This window comes from Sardina pilchardus, chromosome 5 (genome assembly GCF_963854185.1).
Source record: "Sardina pilchardus chromosome 5, fSarPil1.1, whole genome shotgun sequence".
NCBI lineage: Eukaryota > Metazoa > Chordata > Actinopteri > Clupeiformes > Clupeidae > Sardina > Sardina pilchardus.
The window spans coordinates 21804581-21824593 of record NC_084998.1 but is presented as its reverse complement, the minus strand read 5'-3'; the positions used below and the strand labels follow the sequence as shown (position 1 = coordinate 21824593).

Sequence of the window (20013 nt, the reverse complement as noted above, 5' to 3'; positions counted from 1 at the left end):
AGCTTTATTATGGAGGGTAGAGGGCTGAGATGAGGGCTGTTTATCTGATCGATGTAATATGGCAAGGCACCATGTGCGCCACTAGGTGCTAAAAATGATAGGTGCTCCACAATTCTTTACCTGCCGTTAGTCACTCCAGAGGTTGGGCTGGATGCAGAGCCGGAGGGAGACGTCTTCTTTTCTTCCTCATCCTCATCCTCACTGTCCTTCTCCTCCTGTGAAGAGCAACAGATAGTTGGTCTTGTGTTTTTGCATCTGTGGTGACCATTCTCTCCATGCATGTATGTCATGGTAGAGTGTGAACATCTGGATATGGACTCATGTGTCAGTTTCTGTGGGTTTGCATACCTGGTACTGTGCATACTTGCCAATGTGTGTATGTCTATGTCTGTATGTGTGTGTGTGGGTGCGTGCATGCATGTGTGTGTGTGTGTGTGTGTGTGTGGGTGTGTGTGTGTGTGTGCAAGCTTTCCTGGATTGGTCTGGACTGTGTGTGTGTGTGTGTGTGTGTGTGTGTGTGTGTGTGTGTGTGTGTGTGTGTGTGTGTGCGTGCGTGCATGTTTGTGTGCGTGTGTGTGTGTGCGCGTCTGTGCGTACGTGCGTGTGTGTGTGTGTGCAGGTTTTGGCCTGGTGGATTGGGCTGGACTGTTGTGCGCATGTGCGTGTGTGTGTCTGTGTGTGTGTGCGTGCGTGCGTGTGTGTGTGTGTGTCTCTCCTCACCTGCAGGCTCTCCTGGAAGCTGGAGGCCTGGTACTGGGCGTACTTGGCGATGGTGGTGTGTGAGCGGCTGCTCTCGCAGGGCCAGGTCTGCGCCGACCCGCTGGTGTTCCAGTTCTCGTCGGCCGGCTGCTGCACCTGCGTGCGCACCTCCACCGCGTGCTCCGCGTTGGCCTCCACCAGCGACTTGGTGGAGAACAGCCCCAGGTCTGAGAACGGGTGGAGAAGAGGGAGAAGAGGAAGAGAGAAAAGAAAAAGAGAGTTCAAAAGGTGGGTGGTGAGTGGAGACTAGACACAAACAACAACAACAACAACAACAACAACAAGCAAGCAAATGGAGGAAGTGATAAGAACAAAAAGAAAACACACAAGAAATAAAAGCAGAGATGTGAAGGGGGGGAGGGGCGAGGTCGTCAGAAAGGTGGATATGGAGAAACACGAGACGAGAAGAGACTCCACAGGTGCTCGGTCAAGAGCATCTACCTGAGGCTGAATCCTGCAGGCTCTCTAGAGACCACCTGTGCAGCTTCACCTCTCAGCACGGTGTGTGCAAGTTTCTGGGTGACCCAGTTTTTTTTTTTTTTTGCTCTTCTTTTTGCTGTGGATGTGGCTGCTATGTTTGGATAAGCCTTTGAGCGGTTGTGTGGGGGTGTATGTTTGTGTGCCTGTGTGTGCACTCACTGTCTTCATGTGTGAGAGAGGGCGTTTTTTTCTATGTGCATCTGTGTGTGTGTGTGTGTGTGTGTGTATGTTTGAGAGAGGAGAGCGAGAGAGAGAGAGAGAAAGAAAGAGAGAGAGAGAGAGAGAGAGAGAGAAAGAAAGAAAGAGAGTGAGAGAGAGGGAGAGAGAGAGGAGAAAGAAAGGGAGAGAGAGAGGGAGAGAGAGAGAGAGAGAGAAAGTGAAACGGAGCGGTGACTCACTGAGGCGTAGAGACCCTGCCAGGCCCCTGATGACAGTGACTGGGTTTTTGGGGTCGGTGCAGAACTGCAGCAGCACGGGGGAGAAGGCATCCCTCTTGCTCTCCAGCTGAAAACAACACACACACACACACACACACACACACACAAACACACTGTCAGCACTGTCTCTCCCCAGCATACACAGACACTCCCAGCAGTGCCAGCTGAGGCACCACACTGTAGCCATAGGGGACCAAAGGTGACAGATTAGCAGCTACCCGCTAAGGGCACCACATGACCCTCCCCCCCCTCCCTTCCTCCCCAGACATGAATACTGAGATCGAAAACAACATTCAATTAGAACCCACAGGAGGTAAGTAACAACAGCGCTCTCAGACAACTGCTCAAGTCTCCTGCGTTTAACTTCTGTGCACTTTGCTGAGTAATAACAGAATGAAGCGCTCTGTTTGCAGAGCGTAAACACTGTTTTAGAAGGCGCTCTTTTTCCCCCCGAATGCACACGCTGCAATCACATCTGGTGTAGTTAGTTCCACTGATTACAGTGGGAGTTAACTGTTGCAGCATACAACCTGTTCACAGAACACTTCAGTTACGCGCCTGGTATAGCCTGCCTGTAAGTCAGACAAGTTGTTGACAAAAAAAGTAAAACTGCCTATTCTAAAACGCATAATTCACATATTTCTGTCTCCATGAAGGTCTGGTTGGTGAATATGTATATGTAGTTGAGTGTCTGTGTTGCGTTAGTGGTGCTCACATAAATGCTTGGTGTGGGGGGGTTGAGCTTCTCCCGGGGAATAGGGGTGCCAGTGGAGAGAACAGGCTTCACCGAGAGAGCAGGAAGCAGGTAGGACTCACGGAACTTCCCCTTCACACACGCACTCCTGCAATACACACAGAGAGAGACAGACACTAAGACATGACCTTGGGATGACCTTCACACGTTCACACATTTAGGTATAGGTGGTTTGGCTTTGGATGAGCTCTTTTTGTAAAGAGACACTACATTTCTGTGTTCATAGTGATATCTCTATGGTGTATAAAATGAACACTAACTACCGGTATGGGGTATAAAAGTAACACTAGCATACCCCTTGTATTCTAATGTGATGTTCTATGATCTAATGATGTTCTGTGTTTTTAATGCACCTGCCATTCATTTCATCTGGTTCCATATGTATTCTTTCCTCTAGTTCAATTTAATACACTCTTAACTTATATCCTCTCTCTCTTTCTCTCTCCCTCCCTCCCTCTCTCCTCTGGATCCCACTCACTTGCAGGCGCTGATGACCTCCTCGGCCGTGTTCTTAATACTGATCTCCAACAGCGGGAGCCGCTTCTTCTCCAGCTCGGAGGCGATGAAGGTGCTCCGCTCGCCACTCTCCACCTTGATCAGGCGGATCTTCAGCTCCTTGGGAGGGCCGATGGACAAGGCCTGCAGCTTGAGGAAGTCTGCCCTGCCCAGGCCTCCAGGGAAGCGGGTGGATGTGGTGGCGGAGGTGGAGGTGGAGGTGGAGGTGTTTGTGGTTGTGGTAGAAGCTGCCATCGCTGTTGTTGTGGTTATTGATACTGTCGGTGATGCTGATACTGACGATGACAATGACACTGATGCAACGGTTGCTGCTTTGGCTGCTGAGGTGATGGAGTTGCTGATGGTGGTGGATGTCTTGATCTCCACCTTCTCCTGCTCTTTGCTTTTCTTCTCAGCAGGATGATGCTCGGTCTTCTCACCAGAACCAGCTTGGCTCTTCTCGCGGGCCTTCCGGACCTTCTCTTCTTTGCACTGGCGGTTGGTGGCGTCAGTCGCCTTAGAGCTTGTCTTGTTTTCCTTAGACTGTTTAGAGGGACCCACAGGGGCAGTCTTCGATGAGGAGGAGGAAATACTCAAAGCTTTATTCTCTGCCTCACTCTTCACTTTTGGCTTCTTCTTATCCTTCTGTTCATCTGCCTTTGTGGTCTCTTGCTTCCTTTTCAGGCTACTCTCTCGCTCTTTCTCCTCTTTCTTCTGGCACTTGGCTCCTTCTCGTTCTTTCCTAATCTGTTTGCTTGTCTCCTCAGCTCTCTTCTCTTTCTTTTTCTCTCCTCTCCTGTTCTTCTCTTGCGCGACCTTGCTGCCGGTCACAGCGGAGGCGCCAGGCTGGCTCGCCAGGTCTTTGTCACAGTTGTGGTTCGGCTTGCTGTGGTTCGAAGACTTCTTCGCTCTCCCCTCTGAGACCTTCTTGGGGGAGAGCTGCGAGGACTCTTTCTCCGAGTCCTGATTGTCTACCTGGTCGTGGTCTGTCTTCGGCTTCCCGGAGTGCTCTGGTCTTTCCTCCAGCAAGAGTTTCTTTGAGTCTCTCTCTTCGTCTGATGTGGGCTCTGACTGTGGTTGAGGTTGAGGTGTCTGTCCTGAGGTAGTCTGGTTGGCGAGCGTCGTGGACGCGCTCGGCGGTTCCTGGCAGTGGATTTCGGAGCCCAGGGACAGAGAAGAGGAGTACTTCACCCCGACGAGAGCACTGGGGGGCGGACGCCCGAACGGGCCCCCCCGGTACGTATACCTGTGGTTCCCCAAGATGGAGGCCAGAGACTTGAACATGTCCCCGACGCCCGTCTGGTGCAGGTGCGGACGTCGCGGAGTCTGAGAGCCGGACGTGTCCCCCCCGCTGCTGCTGCTGCTGTCCTTCTGCTCTGTGTCTTCTTCCTCAGCCTCGTCTTCCTCCATCTCCTTGGGCAGGGCCGTGATGCCATACAGCTTGGCCAGGTCGCTGTGGCGGAGGTCCGTGCCCGTCGTCTCGGCCCTCGTGTCACCTGCCGGGACGACTGAGGCGACTTTGCAGGGTGACGACGGGCACACGGGGCTGGATGTCGGGCTTGGCTGCAGCACCGGCCGGCACCGGATGATCTTCTCCTCCTTGGTCATCTCGTCCTCCTCGTCCTCGTCGCTCAGCACGGACACAGGTGAGCCCTGCAGGCTGAGGATCGGGGGGCTGCCCGGGGGCTCCTTGCCCAGGTCGTCGTCGCTGCAGGCCCCCATGGCAGGCTGGAGCTCCGGGGCTTCTGGGCGGGGGAGTGCCGGCTTCTCTTCCCCTCCGCCGCTGGGTGGGTCTGGGGTGGAGGGAGGGCAGTTAGCAGGGACCTCAGAGCTGCTTCCACTGCTGGTTGGATGCCTCGGGGCTTTCATACTGCTGCTGGTTTGAGAAGAGTCCCTCACAGGGAGGCGTGGTCCCTCTCTGGCCCGTTTAGGGGTGGCGTCTTTGGATGAGTGTGGTGGCAGGGCGCTGTTGTGATTGGCTAGTGGTGCTCTGTGGGGGAGGGCCAACCCTGAGGTATTTGCAGTGATTGGCTGGTGTTGGCTGGCGACCCCGCCCCTACTGCCCCTCTCTTTTTGCTTGGGTTTCTTATGACTCGCCGTGGCAGTCAGCGTGTGATTGGCTGATGGCTGACTTGGCGGTGCATGCTGGTCGACCACTGCGGGTCTTGGCTTGGCTGCCGCCGCCGTTTCTGCACAGCGTTTCCGTGGCGACTCTGAGGTTTCTTTCTTCCCTCTCTGCTCCTCTGGTCTCTCTTTCTTCTCCCTCCTCTTCTCCCGCTTGCCTTCCTCCTTCACGCTTTTGCTCTTCGGCTTCCTCGCTTTCCCCTCCTCGCCCTTCTGGGACGAGCTTCTCCCCTCCTTCTTCTCCCCCCCACGTTTCTCCTCTCTCTCCCTCCTCTTCTTCCTCTCCTCCACCTTCCTCTCCCCGGCCTCCTTTCGCTCGCTCCTCCTCTTCCGATGTCTCTCCTCGCGGGGCTTCTTCTCTGGGCGGTTGCGTTTGCTCGCCTCTGTGTCCGGCGCTGCGGACCCTGCGTCCCTCTGTTCGCCGCTAGAAGAGCCGCTGTGGTAAGAAGAGCTCGGGGTGACCTGACCCCTTGACCTCTCGCCCCGGGCGTTGGGGTCAGCGAGCGGGGAGGAGGGACGATGGGAGATGGGGTCTGAGTCCTTCATGGCGGTTGACGGCAGGGTGGAGCTTGGGCTCTCCTGGTGTTGCTCTGCGACCGGCGGTGATGGTGGTGGTGTTGACAACGGTGAGGGTGGCCTCGGTCTCTCGCTGCTGGGCGTTATGGGAGATTTGGACCCGGCGGCTCCTTTCTGGCTGTTCTCCTCAGCCTTGCGCGCGGCCTCTGTGCTGGAGGGTGGAGGGGGAGATTTGGGGGAGAGAGATGATGAGGTGGTGGTGGTGGTGGTGGTGGTGCTGTGTCTGGGGCTGATAGGAACCCTCCCGTGCTGCTGATCCCGCTCTACACCGTGGTTGCTGTGCTCCTGCAGATAACAACAACAACAACCACAAAACATAAAGGCTCAGAGATGCGCTTTATGGCTTGAAAAAAAATACATCGTTCAACAAAATCAAATCAAAAGATTAAGACACTGAGGGGCAGATGTACTAACGCTTTTGCACCCACTTCAGGCGTATTTGTTTCGCAACGTGCGCATAGAAAGATGGCGAGGTATGTATCAACATGCCGCAATGAGGTGAAGGCGCAGACTGCCTGTTGCGGGAGCTGAAAATGGCAAATTGCGCTTTTCCGTCTCATGCATATGGATTTATGGGAGTGTCAGCTGATAGTAGGAGGTTCGTGTAAAAAGATGGGAGGAGAAGCGTTAAATGCGCCTAATTATGTATTCCCCTGTATGTACTAAAACTGCCCATGAAAGCGCACGTCTATTTTGCGCCTAAATATTTCCGCCTTGTAAAAGCAGGTGTTAAATGCGATTTGCTGTTAAATGCATATATAAGAGAATCATTCAAATACAACAAAATCGCGAATTAGACCACCAGTTTTGCGTCTTTGTACTACATCAAAAGCAACCTTAACTTTCGGTGGCTTTTCGAATGTTTACTTTCACTTTCACGCCATCCGCTTAAACTTTCCTTGATAGATTTGATAAATCTTCCATAGCCTACGTGCACAAGTAAGCCTAGTTTGAGTAGAACTACTACTCTAAATTATCTTCCTGCTTGTTGACATTATGCATTGTATTATTTCATGATCGCTAAACGTCGGATTCCTTTTAATGTAGTCATCAGTTAACTTCATTCAACTGCGCTTCTGATTGACGTATCGTTCAGTTGTTGTCCTTCGCAAACTGCGTTAGGGGGCGGAGAACGGCGCAGATTACCCAACGAATTTCAGGATTGGTAAATAGGACGTAAACTGAAGTACAGTATGATAGCGTGTGCTTTCTGCGTGTTGGCCTTGGCGCAAAAAACGTTACGATCGCTATTCTTAGTACATCAGGGCCTGACACTTCAAAACACATCAGTGCTGAGCTAAAGAGCAACGCTGTCGGATCTACACTACTTTTAGATGAAACAGAAGTCGGATTAGTCAGGTCTACTTTAAGAAACTTTCTTTTCAGAAGATTTCCCCATCTACTCTTCAGTGTTTCCTCAAATTAGGGAGGGAGGCCCTGTAGGGACAGCTTTGCTACTGCTCCTGAATGCTAGCTAGCTGCCATGCGACTTGTTCTCTCATACTGTAGCCTATGAGATTAATGAGACTAGCAATGGTGCTATTTCTCAGTTTCAGTGTGAAGTCTCACAGACAAGGGGGTGACAGTTTGCTGTGTGAATGACCCACTTAGGAGACACAACACGCAAAAAAGGCATCCTGTCTCAAACAATTAATTATTCTGTGTGCATGTAAAACAATGTATATTATATAATATATAATATTATATCTATGGCATAAGCGCATCCTGTAGGTGAAATAAACATACTGTAGCATACTGTATGTGCACGGACTCCACAGTTATAAGTCAGTCCAAAGTAACACATGCATATCCCGTAAGTTCCCGACTATTAGCCGCGGCTTATACATTCATTTTGCAACATTTCTTCAGCTATGAGGTTAATACAGAGGGGCATTTAATATGGTGTTAATGTGGTTTTGTTTCTTTTAACTTGCATAAAACACTGTCCAGCGGCTTATACACAATGTGGCTTATATGCGGGAAATGACTGTATCAGCAGGCCTTATCTCCGAACATGAGACAAGTCCAATTGAACAGACTCATATTTGATAATTAAATGCTGCAAAGGAGATATAATTACTCCAGTATGTCATACCAAACTGTTTGGCTGATGCCCTTCCATACGCATATTAGCTCTAATGGGGGCTTGATAGCTTAAACAATTATGGAACTGCCAGAAATCATCTGGGAATTCAGTGATTACTGTGCAAAAAGAGGCATGAACTGATTCAAATTAAATGTAACTAAATTAAACGGATTAAGGGGTACGGTCTCCTTGTGCACACGTGTGTGTGTGTGTGTGCCGTGTGCATGTCTGTGTGTGTATTTGAGGTGTATGTGTGTGTGTGTGTGTGTGTGCCGTGTGCATGTCTGGGTGTGTATTTGTGTTGTGTGTGTGTGTGCCGTGTGCATGTATGTGTGTGTATTTATGGGTGTGTGTGTGTGTGTGTGTGTGTGTGTGTGTGTGTGTGTGTGCGCACGCGTGTGTGTGTGTATGTGACCCTCACCGGCGTGTGCTTGCCATGCCGTGCCTGTGCTCTCCCTTCCTCCCGTGGGGGTGTGCGGCCGCTCCGCTGCTGCTGCTGCTGCTGCTGATGTGGAGCTCCAGCATGGAGGCTGCTGCTGCTGCTGCTGCTGCTGCTGCTGTCGGCCGGGGGCCTCCGTGGTGGTGGGGTGTGTGGGGGTGGGGGTGGAGGTGGCTGGGAGTGACGGAGGTGGTGTGGGGTGGGACTGTAAGGCACGCTGGTGGAGTCTGCTGGTGAGGAGGGGGCCTGGCGGTGATCACTGGCTCCTTTGGGTCCTCGCTGCGGGGGGCGGCTGTGGCCGTGCTGGCTGGAGGAGGAGGAGGAGGAAGAGGAGGAGGAGGAGGGTGGGTGGTGGCTGTGGTTGTGGTGGGGGTGATGGTTGTGGTGGGGTGGTGGGCGCGGGTGGTGGGGGTAGCCCTGGGACGGGTGTTTGCTGGAGTGGAAGCCCTGGGGAGGGGCACAGTGGGACAGTGGAGTGTCCAGGGGGTAGGGATGGCCTCTGTGGGCATGGCCGCTCATGTCCGATTTACTGGGTTCCTGATATGGGGAACACATGGAGAGACAACAGTCATTCATTGACACAAATATGAGACACTGATTTGATAGCCAGAGGTGGACATCCCGCGTTCAGAAAGTAAAGGCCTTGTCAAGTATTTGATCCAACCGTTTTGGAAACCAGCTAATAATTACAGCATTGCAATATTACAATACAATATTACAATGTAGTCAAATATAAATATATTTTACAACACCTTGAGGATCCATAATCGACCTTAACATCGACAGCTGCACTTGACCGAAAATTGATCCCATATATTGCCACATGAAGTCGCACTATGTTTGATCCTTTATATTGATCCCATGCAATGACGCCGGTAGTTGCCCCCTACGCACCCTATGGCTGACCGCTGAGGCTGAAGCTGGTGGTGAGCAGTGTTGCCAAGTCCGCTTGTTATAAGCGACTTTGGGCTTGTGTGTTTAAGGCGCTTGAAAATATTAGTAGTTGCAGGTTGTGTTTTTTTGTGCTTGTTTTCTTATTGTGCGGTAGCTTCTTTTGGGCTTTCTCCATATCTGCTGCCTCTCCCTTGCCTTTACCCATGCATCCATTGCTTGTTTTGGGCTTGTTTTCAGAGACCCAGTTGCTTATTTTTCTCTCAAGACTTGGCAACACTTGTGGTGAGCCCGGGCTGTGCTGTGTGATGCAGCTCACCTGGTAGTCTGCCGGGGAGCTCCGGCGGTTGGCCTGCGTCCAGGGGGCACCACCGCCGCGGTACGGGGGGCTCCAGGTGGGAGAGCCGTGAGAGCGCGGCCGGGGCGGGGGCTGGGACGGACCCGGGAAGTGCTTCATCCGCGGGCGGAAAGCCTGCGGAGGAGAAGATGGAGGACGGATGTCTTTCAGAGACAGGGCCCAGGAGGAATAAGACTTTAGGTGGAAGGGTTATGGATTTAACATGGTGCTTTTCCTCTGTGGATTTTTTTTTTCGAAGACGAGGAACACTTTTTCAGTCGGCAGGACCGTAGGAGTGCCACAAAATCCCGACAAACAAACAAATCCCGCACATGACAAGCCAACACTGGTGTAATTACTTTTTGAAAATGGGTCATTGTTTGATCCCATTTCAAAGGTACATAGCTCAACAAAGGACTTTGCCATTGTGCAGGTGTTTGTATGTCTTAGCTGCAGAAAAAGTCCTTCCATAGTATTCACAGTTACCATAATTTCCCAACTATAAGATGAAGTTTATAAATTGATTTTGCCAAATTTCTTCAGCTATGAGGTTAATAAACAGGCATTTAATATGGTATTGTTTTTTATCTTGCATAAAACAGTGTCCTGTGGTTTATACACAATGCAGCTAATGCACAAGAAATGTCTGTATTACTGGTCTGTTATCAGGGTTTGCATTCTCCTTCCTGAGCAATGCTTCAGATAACCAGTGGGGGGCGCTGTCGTGCAAGCAGTGATATTTCACAAAGAAAGGTCAGTGGAACATGTGAAAGGGAACCACATGACACTGAATAAACTCCTGAGACTAATCACATAATCTCATTTATGGCAGACATGAGGACGTCCATTGATCAGACAGCCTGTGCCATGGACATTCAAAATCAGCATAAGACTGAAACGAAGTAATAGTGCTTTTACTTTCAGTATATGCATATATAACGGCATACAATGATGCTTCTTAAGACTTCCTCCTCCTGTTCAATGGCTAACCTGAGCTAAGATGCTGACCTGTTTAGGAATCACAAATAGGAAACACTGTTTTGACACTTAACAAAATGGTGTAAAGTGTGCAAGGAAGTAGACAGGGTGTTACAAGAAACTGATTCTTCTAGCGGGGAATCTGTGGCCATGCTGGAACCACAGTGCACTGCACTAAAACCACAGTCTGCACCCAACTGCTTTTTTTCCCATGTCTTTTTTTTTACTTCAAAAACTAGACCTGCTTAATGGAACCAAGACTGACGTCATCTGACGTGAGCCAGTTTGAGGTCGGTGACCCCTGGTGACCCCTGGTGACCCCTGGTGAGCCCTGACCACACCTGCTCAGAGCTGGTGTACTTGCTCTTCTTCCTGGGGCAGTCGTCGCGAGGGGGCAGCGAGTGGTGCTGGGGGGAGCCGCGCTGCACGCCCGCCATCTCGGGGTGGGAGGGGGCCGGACGCTTCAGGGTGCCCGCCGACGCGTTCTCGGGGAAGAGCCGGGACGGGGAAGCCTGGGACCATCTCTCTACCGCCGGGGGACCCCCATACTGAGATCAGGTAGGATAAAGGAGAGAGAGAAAGAGAGAGATGGAAAAATGAGAGAGAGAGAGAGAGAGAGAGAGAGAGGGTGGTGGTAAGTATGGGTATATGGGAAGTCATGAGAAAATAGAACACAACACATATCGACAGTAAGAGAGAGAGAGAGAGAGGGAGACAAGCGAGAAAAGATGTAGGTGGAGACAACAAAAAAAGATGAGAAAGAGACAGCGAGGGCAGGAACGTGGGAAGGAGAGAAATATCCTATTTAGTCAGACCGGGTGGCTGACTCAATAAGAATTCTATTTCCTATCAGACTTATTTCCTATAATAAACACTGAGAAATAACCCTTGGATCCTCGCTTAGCCTGGCAGTATCAACAGTGTACCATATATTCTACAACTAGGGCAATAAAATATGATTTACACTAATACTACACCATCTTGGCACAATCTGCATTCATGATGCTTGTGATGACTTGCCTGCCTAAGCTAGCTGACAATGACAAACAACATTGTTTACTTGTGAGAGATATACTGACGGACCACACGATAAAGACTGGCCAGTCATGGGTGATAATATTCCTGTATCCCTCATTGAGCATTATTCTAAGCAGTATTGTGGTGTCACATTATTGCTTTATCAACCAGTGTGACATGAATGGAACCAGAGTCTGGCTGTGAGTGTAACTCGATGGACGGTTACCCATGGAGCCTGTCTGACTGGACTAACTGGACTGACATGTAGCCATTGAGTTTGTATTTGAGTATAATTGGATGGATGTGTGCCCATGGAGGCTGTCTGTCTGTCAGTGTGACTGGATCAACATGTACCCACTGGAGGCTGTCTGTCTGCGAGTGTGACTAGATGGACATGTAACCATGAAGGCTGTCTGTCTGCGAGTGTGACTGGTTGAACATGTACCGGTGGAGGCTGTTCATCTGTGAGTGTACCTGGATGAGCATGTGCCCGTTGACTCTGTCTGTCTGTCTGTCTGTCTGTCTGTGTGACTGAATGGATGTGTACCCATGGAGGCTGTCTGTCTGCGAGTGTGACTGGATGGACATGTAACCATGAAGGCTGTCTGTCTGCGAGTGTGACTGGACGGACGTGTACCCGTGGAGGCTGGCTGTGGCCGCTGGAGCTGGACAGGTGGCCTCCTGGCCCCATGCCGTAACTGCCACTGGGGCACTCAGGGTTCCTCCGTGGGCCGTGGGGCTCGTAGCGGGACTCCCAGGGCTGGGGAGGTCTCTGGTCCCTCTGGGGGTGCTGGGGGATGCGGTCACCAGGGGGACCCATAGGCCTGGAGAGGGAGAGACAGAGAGAGAGAGAGAGAGAGAGAGAGAGAGAGAGAGAGAGAGAGAGAGAGAGAGAGAGAGAGAGAGTGGAAGGCAGAAAGGTAAATGCAGGGTTACATTTGTTCATAAAGAGCAGAAACATGCAATACGTAAAGGGATAAAGACTGCTGTCTCCTTTCTCTTGTCCGTCTAGGATATTACTCAGATGTAAGCATCTTACAGAAGGCTAAATCAGTGATATTTAAGTTTGTATTCAAACTGTTGTTTTGAAGTAACAACCATGATTGATATGTCTAAAGAGCGTGTGTGTATTTTACTCATCATCTCAACAATGCCATTCACACAAGTACAAGTTTATGCGTCACTATTGTGTATGAATGGAATGAGGAGTATGTTGACAAGGATGTCTAGTTACTGGTCATTGTGAGCTTTGCTTGGATGGTTCCTTCCTGCCATGTGATTTTGAGAGGGATGATGGGATTGGTAGATTCCCCCACTGCATCTGCGCAAAACACAAAACATCACCCCTCAGTATCACCACTGTGTCCCAACAGAGGATGACAGCCTTCTGCCTCGCTGCCTTCAGCTGTCTAATGAGTCACTTGCCGTAGCAGGCATCAAGGTACCGGCTATGAACTTTGTTTCGGACGGCCTTTCGAAATAGCAACACAGAACGCGGTTGCCAGGGTAGCGACAGCTGAATTAATCAGTGGAAGATGAAGCAGAGGCATTCTAAAGAATCTTTGGTTGAAGGCAGCATTAAGGATACGCTGCCTTCAACATTTGGCAAAACAAAGGTATGTTAGAAGGCAGAATTGTATACAAATATTTGTATTGGATATGCCTCAAGGCCTTGCTGCTACCGAATGCTATCTGAGAAAGCAGGATTTTTTCAGTTTCAGACACAGGCGATGTGGTTCCGGAATAATAGTACGTGGGATTGGTTACCTGGAGGGGCGAGCCCAGTGTCGATTGGTCATTGGTGCCCATGGTGGTCGGTTGAGTCCGGCCGAGGGGAAGGAGTCCCATGTGTTGCGGCCTGACGACTGCTCTGCCGTGTGATACATCCAGCCTAGGGGACAAATACAGCGTTGTCAAACACCTATACACCTATACCACACACGCACACACACTCAATGCACACACACACACACACACACACACACACACACACACACACACACACTATGAACATACGTGTTAAAACATACCCCCCCTCCACACACACTGTGCACATACATGTTAAAACAGCCCCCCCCCCCCCCCCCCCCCCCCCGCCACACACACACACACACACACACACACACACAGAGGGGAGGGAGAGGGGAGGGAGAGGGAGAGGGAGAGGGAGAGAGAGAGAGAGAGAGAGAGAGAGAGAGAGAGAGAGAGAGAGAGAGAGAGAGAGAGAGAGAGAGAGAGAGAGAGAGAGAGAGAGCACAAAGGAATACTTAAACTACAGAGAACCCAAAGTAATAGTAAATCCAGGTGGACTTACCACACTGCTGCGTCTGTGAAACCCTCCACTGTAGAACTGAGAGGTTGCAACAGCACCAGCCTCACTGCAGCTTCAAGTTTTACCTGCAAGCAGACAGACAGAAAGACACAGTCGAATGAGCACACACACACACACGGACACACACACACACACACTGCACAGCAGTGTTTAGCCTCCATCTTAGCTGGACTCTATCAAAATGCTTGGGTAGCGGTTTGACTGGTGACCACTGAATTTGGACAGCAGGAAGGAGCTGACCGAGTTAAACAGACATGAAGTTGACATGCAAAGCCTGCTTAGGAAGTTGTAAATTGTGTCAGACCACCAATGAAGAGAGAAACAGTTTCAAGTACAGAGGGACAAAGAGAGAAAAGTCTAGAAGTGAACACTGAGGAAAAGCAGAAAGCAAAACAAAGAACAAGGGAAGGATGTCTAAATAAGGCAAAGAGAAAAGCTAACATACCTTAGACAGTTTGTAACACAAAGGACTTAACTGGCACGCAAACCCTACAGTGTCTATCGCCTGCAGCTGATCCTAATTTCTTCCCATTAGCGTCCTAACAGCTTTCACGGCATTGCCATTCAGTAGTAGTAAAACAGCACACGTGACATCACACTACACCTGCCACACGACCACAGGGCTTCCCAACAAAGCATGCACAACAACACGTTTCCAAGGGAACGGTAACACGCACGCCATCCTGTTTTAGATACTGTATGGATGGAATTACAAGCACAGGTAAGGACAATGAAATCATTCCTTTTAGATTGGGGCAAAGACTGGCGCTCTGCTACTTGGTCAGTCAGTACTCACTGGCTGTTGAGTCTCTCACGCTCAGGGAAACCTGATCCTGTGGCAAACGTTTGTTTTGCTAGCAGACGTAAGGCCCATACACTTCACTATCGCAGCCAGCATTTATAAACAAACAGAGGGAGGTCCGCTCTAGGAAATGTATGTACGTGTAAACATAGCCTTCCTCACCCTCTCTCTCTCTCTCTCTGTCTCTCTCACTCTCTTAATAGCTTACGTCTTATCATTCCCAACACCCATGCTCCGTGACCACACCCGTTGGGCACACATTTATCAGGGGGAGAAGGCCAGCCACAGGGGAAGAGGCTTATACTCGCACGCACGCACGCACGCACGCACGCGCGCACACACACGCGCACACACACGCGCACACACACACACACGCACACCGGCACCTCTAGCACCAATCAGCTATTGCCATGGCTATATGGCACTGGATAGAAAACAACATAAGAGCTGAACTCCAGCTTCTTTGGTGTCCCACCCAGTCCTGTTTGCAAATATGCACGGAATGAACACACACAGAGACACACACAGAGGGCTACTGTATTTACGGCCAGTGATAGAGAGCATTACATCTGCAACCGCAGTGAGCTATGCACAGATAAAGACACAGATACAGTGGTGGGAATGCGAAGAATGGAGTCCCACCAGCCTACTATTTATAAACGGGGATCTATGTGAAAATATGTGCGCGTCTGCGGTTCATCAGTGTTATTCCATGTTGAAGGAGCAGGAGCCGAGAGGGAGGTCTCTTCTCTCTGGCAGCCCGTGGATCTGCTCAGCCCACACACACACACACAAACACAATTCTCTGGGTCCCTCCCCAGACAACAACAGGGTGACCTCTTGTGCGCCAGCGGGTCAGCCAAGGACAGTCGCTCCCAGCGGAGACTTCCCTGGCAGGGTCATGAGACTCACTTCAAGGCTCTGTCCAAGTACAGCTTCCCCTCACTTCCCTAAAGCTCGGCGCTCAGGTCTTGCTTGACCTGACACTTCAAAATGAAAAAAGGCAGCCATTTTGGTGCAAGTGAGCGAGTTTGAATCTCAAAAAGCCAGCTCAAAGTAAACACTCCTCCTTCCCTTCCCTTGGAATGTTCTCCACGGACCCCTCTCTGTAAGCATGGGGCATGTGCGCTGCTCTGCCAAGGATGAATGATTGACAGGTCTTCCCTCTGATTGGTTGGACACCTCCTCGCTCCGATTGGTCGGGTATGTCAATGTCGCCAGACAAGCGTCTGAAGACTGAAGGTCATGAAGATGTGTGCTCAGGGCAGTGGATACAGACTAGAGCACTGATAGTAATCAACATGTGGAGAACTCTGAATGCATGTGAGAAAAAAAGCTGTCTCTATTGAGTGACTGAACTGAGAAGCAGTTTATACCTTTTTGAATGGAAAAGTCCTTGTCAACATAACAATATATTGTATATCAGATTCAAACAGGCTTGGCAACTAAAGACTGACTGCCTTTGTATAGACTACAGTGCACACAAGGGCTATAGCATGTGAAATGCATTCACGAATTTCACCTGTCCTGCTCTTTCTCTCTCGGCAACCGGTTAAGTCAGCCTGATCCCCTGCTGGTCATTTGCGTCTCACACCTGTGGGGAGTGCCTGTCCCGTGGCCAGTTTGCCAGGATGGGTCGTCCACAGACACCCAGAAACAATACTGGGCCCACAAGTCTATAGTGTATCCCAGAGTTCTACTATTTCTGCTGTTAGAGTGCGCACCTATGGACTATTAGCCTACTAAAGCACAGCACAGGACTTGTGCTCCACTTTTACACACACCAGAGCATATGGACTCATGGACTCAGGGCTACGGCATGAGGAACTTCGTCAAGATCTGTTCATTCTTTTCATTTTTTTTACTGGCCTCTCCTACTAGAGAGGCCATTACAGTGCGTTTCTATACACATTGGGCTATAGCTGCCTGTGTGTGCACCATTTAAAGTAACATTATACATGTACACAGAAACACAGAAACACACACACACACACACACACACACACACACACACACACACACACACACACACACACACACACACACACACATACACTATGATATAGATAGCTTGAATTGCAGCCGCAAAAGATGGAAACCTCAAGCGTTGCGTCAAGGAAAAAAAAGACCTTTTGTTGAGCAACGCCAGAGACAAAGACAAAGACCGTGTGTAACACAGAGAACAGCTCTCCCACAAGCCTGCTACATCCTCGCATCTTGACCGCCCGCCCCGCGCGGCCCCGAGCATCTCCCCTTCCGCACGCGCAACCAGACCATGAACTTGACACATGTGGTGAGAGAGAGGCATCGCCATGGCAACAGCGCGGCGGCGGCAAAAAACACGCGGCACCTTGTGACAGATGGGAGGCTGTCGATGGGGCAGGAAGTGACTGTGCCTTCCTGTGGAAAAGGATGCAGATCACATACCCTCGCGGTTATGATCTCACCTCTTCACTTATCACACCATACACACACATAGACATGCACTCACGCACACACACACACACACACACACACACCACAATCACATACTGTATAAATGTCATGCACAATGACAGATGAAGAGTTCAGATGCAAAAGCCTCTCAACGCCACCTCCGTCAAACATGAGATAACGATGGTAGGTGAATGCTTTCCACACATTGTATACGTTAATCTGAATAATTTAGCTTCAAAACCTGCTAAACACCGCTCTCTTGCTGGTCTGAAATATGGATTTGTAGGCAAAAACCTACAGAAACCTGATTAACAAAATGCTCATTTAAAAGAGAAGTGGTCAGATGGATTTAGACAAAGGTCACCACAAGTAGCTCTCAATTACGGAACTCACAGTTAAGCACATCAATGGCCTGTTCACCAACGCTTTCTACTAAATTGTGGGGTTCAGTGAGACCGGCTTTACATATCAACAGCCAGGACACATATGAGTGCACCACAAATCAAAACACGATGGAGACGATGCAAATGTGAACGCACTTGTCTACATTATCTGCTCTTGCTAACGGACATGGGCATGGCTTTCACACATTAGAGGCGGAGTGTGTGTGTGTGTGTGTGTGTGTGGGGGGGGGGGGGGGGCTTCATCTGTTGACCTCCACTGTCAATAAGGTCAGAGGAGCTAGAGACACCACACACACACACACACACACACACACACACACACACACACACACACACACATACACACACACACACACACACACACACACACACACACACACACACACACACACACACACACAATAGGGTGGTGTTGCTGTTTTTGTTATAGAACAGCAATCTTGCTCCAGCCTACAGCTGAGAGCTCCTATGCAGTATCAGCACACAGCAAACCCACGAGACACCTGTGCAAACCCAGCAAGCGGCGGGCATTTCTGTGTGCGTTTCCAGGTCTCCCACATGCACGGAGTCACGCTCGGCTAGATTTGGCTGCTGATGAGAGAGTGGGTGGGCTGCACTGGAGGGGAGACAGAGAACCGCATGTGATCAGCGCTCTGTGAGGGTGATGCAAGGATGATGCACTGAACCACACACACACACACACACACACACACACACACACAAACAGACGAGGGAAGGGAGGACTCCAGGTGACTCTACTGTAAAACAACACACCACAGGTGGAAAGAGGGAAAGAGAGAAAAAGAGAAAGAGAAAGAGGAGTAGAGGAGGGGAGGGAGGATGAAGGATCCTGTCGCGGAAGAATAGGATGAAAAGAGCCGGAAAGGGAAAGGGAGCGAGTGAACGAGAGACAGGCCGGGGCAGTCAAGATCAACAAGATCAAATTACTGTCTGTGGCCGGGATTTAAACAAACAGACACTCACACCGCCAACATCCAGCCACATACACACACACACACACTGACACATACACACACACACAGAGACACGGACATGAACACACACACACACATACACACACACACACACACACACACACACACACACGCACACACACACGCACACACACACACATACACACACAGAAACACCAACACAGGTACCCTGAGGCTGAAATCTGTGTTCCGCAAACACACAGAATAATATAAAAACGTTACAAAACTTAAAGCCTTATAGTGTTTACCAGAAGGTTGTGTGTGTGTGTGTGTGTGTGTGTGTGTGTGTGTGTGTGTGTGTGTGTGTGTGTGTGTGTCTATGTGTGTGAGTGTGGTTTCAGTGGCAGGCCCAGACTTGGGGTGGGCTATGCGATAAGGCAGAAGGAGACGATGAAATAAAGTCAACTCCAGCACCTGTTGTCGTTCACTGTCATTAGGTCCCAGCCGAAAAAAAACACAATGGAGCTTACACTGGGCTAACATACTGTGCAGCTGCAATCACATAAAGGCTACAGGCGCCGCGGGCCAGAGAGCAGACTGCAAAAGCTGCAGATTAAAGGAAGTCTATGAGATATCCCACTCCCACCAGGTGCTGTGCTGCTAGCACACGGCATTGTTCTTACTAATTAACTCATGCATACTTTATATTAGTACATACTGTAAATATACATGTGTTACTGTCATGTATGACATACAGTCTCATTATTCTTATTATTTACTTGACGTCAGTGTTTGTATTTTATAATGTCTATGATAAACACTTTAAAAGGCCAATTTGGTGTATGAAAGTGCTATACAAATCAATTTGCAATGCCTTGAACTTCGGGCATCTCAAATGGCAAAAAAAAAAAAAAAAAAAAAAAAATGTCTGTCTTCAGTGTAGGATGAGTTGCTTTGCATAGAGTCATCACACAAATGGAATGCAAATGCAATTGACGGGCAAAACGAATGGGGTGATGGGTCCAGGTGAGCATGACAGGTTCATTAGGTTACCCAGCGCTACGACGGGTACGGTGGGTAGACAGTGAATACGCAAACCACCCGGCACTCTCGCCGCTCTCGTTATAGACACAGGCTGACGATGCCTGTCAAACCACTAACACAGATACACACAGTCAGGTTGGCACACTAGCACAAATGCAAAACGTTCCCATAGAGTCACACACCTACACAGCCCCAGGCACATACTGTACCCACATCCACACAAGCAACAACAAAACCACAGTCCAAAAACAACTGTGCATGTACAGAAGTACACATCATATACACACACACACACAAACTCACGCAGACCCACACTGATATCTAAAGTCTTCCATCCAGCATAACTAACAAAAGCTCACCTTGAGCTATGCACTCCAAGCAGTAAGGCCCAGCCCAGGGACTCCACACCCCAGACACTATACTGACAGGTCTGGAGCTTTCATACACTGGCAACTTCAAATCTGCTGCAGTTTCTCTCTCCTCCCTTTCTTTGTTCATTCACCACTGCTCCAGTCATTTCTCTCAATCCCCCTGTCAGCTCCTCTCAAATGCCCTCATGAAGGAACAGTTGCCCTCTCAAGCTTTATGGGTAATGCTTGTTTGTCTGTTTGTTTGTTTGTTTATGGGTCTTAGCAGGTGCTTTTGGCCAAAGCTACTTACAATGACTTCAATAGACATTGCATTAAT

General features: G+C 49.8%; 1 protein-coding gene across 6 annotated transcripts in view; it reads right to left on the bottom strand.

The window, feature by feature from the left end:
* The window catches only part of kdm6bb (lysine (K)-specific demethylase 6B, b), a 41511-nt gene that overhangs the window by 8265 nt on the left and 13233 nt on the right, over nucleotides 1–20013 (bottom strand). For 4 of the 6 annotated variants that reach the window (XM_062536912.1, XM_062536915.1, XM_062536914.1 and 1 more), the window contains 12 exons: nucleotides 13688–13770; nucleotides 13141–13264; nucleotides 12608–12694; nucleotides 12011–12197; nucleotides 10698–10904; nucleotides 9361–9513; nucleotides 8133–8687; nucleotides 2909–5910; nucleotides 2392–2518; nucleotides 1638–1743; nucleotides 721–926; nucleotides 121–215 (listed from right to left, as the gene is read on the bottom strand). In XM_062536912.1, coding sequence (XP_062392896.1) covers nucleotides 121–215; nucleotides 721–926; nucleotides 1638–1743; nucleotides 2392–2518; nucleotides 2909–5910; nucleotides 8133–8687; nucleotides 9361–9513; nucleotides 10698–10904; nucleotides 12011–12197; nucleotides 12608–12694; nucleotides 13141–13259 — 4844 coding nt within the window. In that variant the 5' untranslated portion in view covers nucleotides 13260–13264; nucleotides 13688–13770. Of the gene's footprint in view, nucleotides 1–120; nucleotides 216–720; nucleotides 927–1637; nucleotides 1744–2391; nucleotides 2519–2908; nucleotides 5911–8132; nucleotides 8688–9360; nucleotides 9543–10697; nucleotides 10905–12010; nucleotides 12198–12607; nucleotides 12695–13140; nucleotides 13265–13687; nucleotides 13771–14501; nucleotides 14550–20013 lie in introns of those variants that run through there. The other 2 variants (XM_062536916.1, XM_062536917.1) reach the window with 2 other exon arrangements.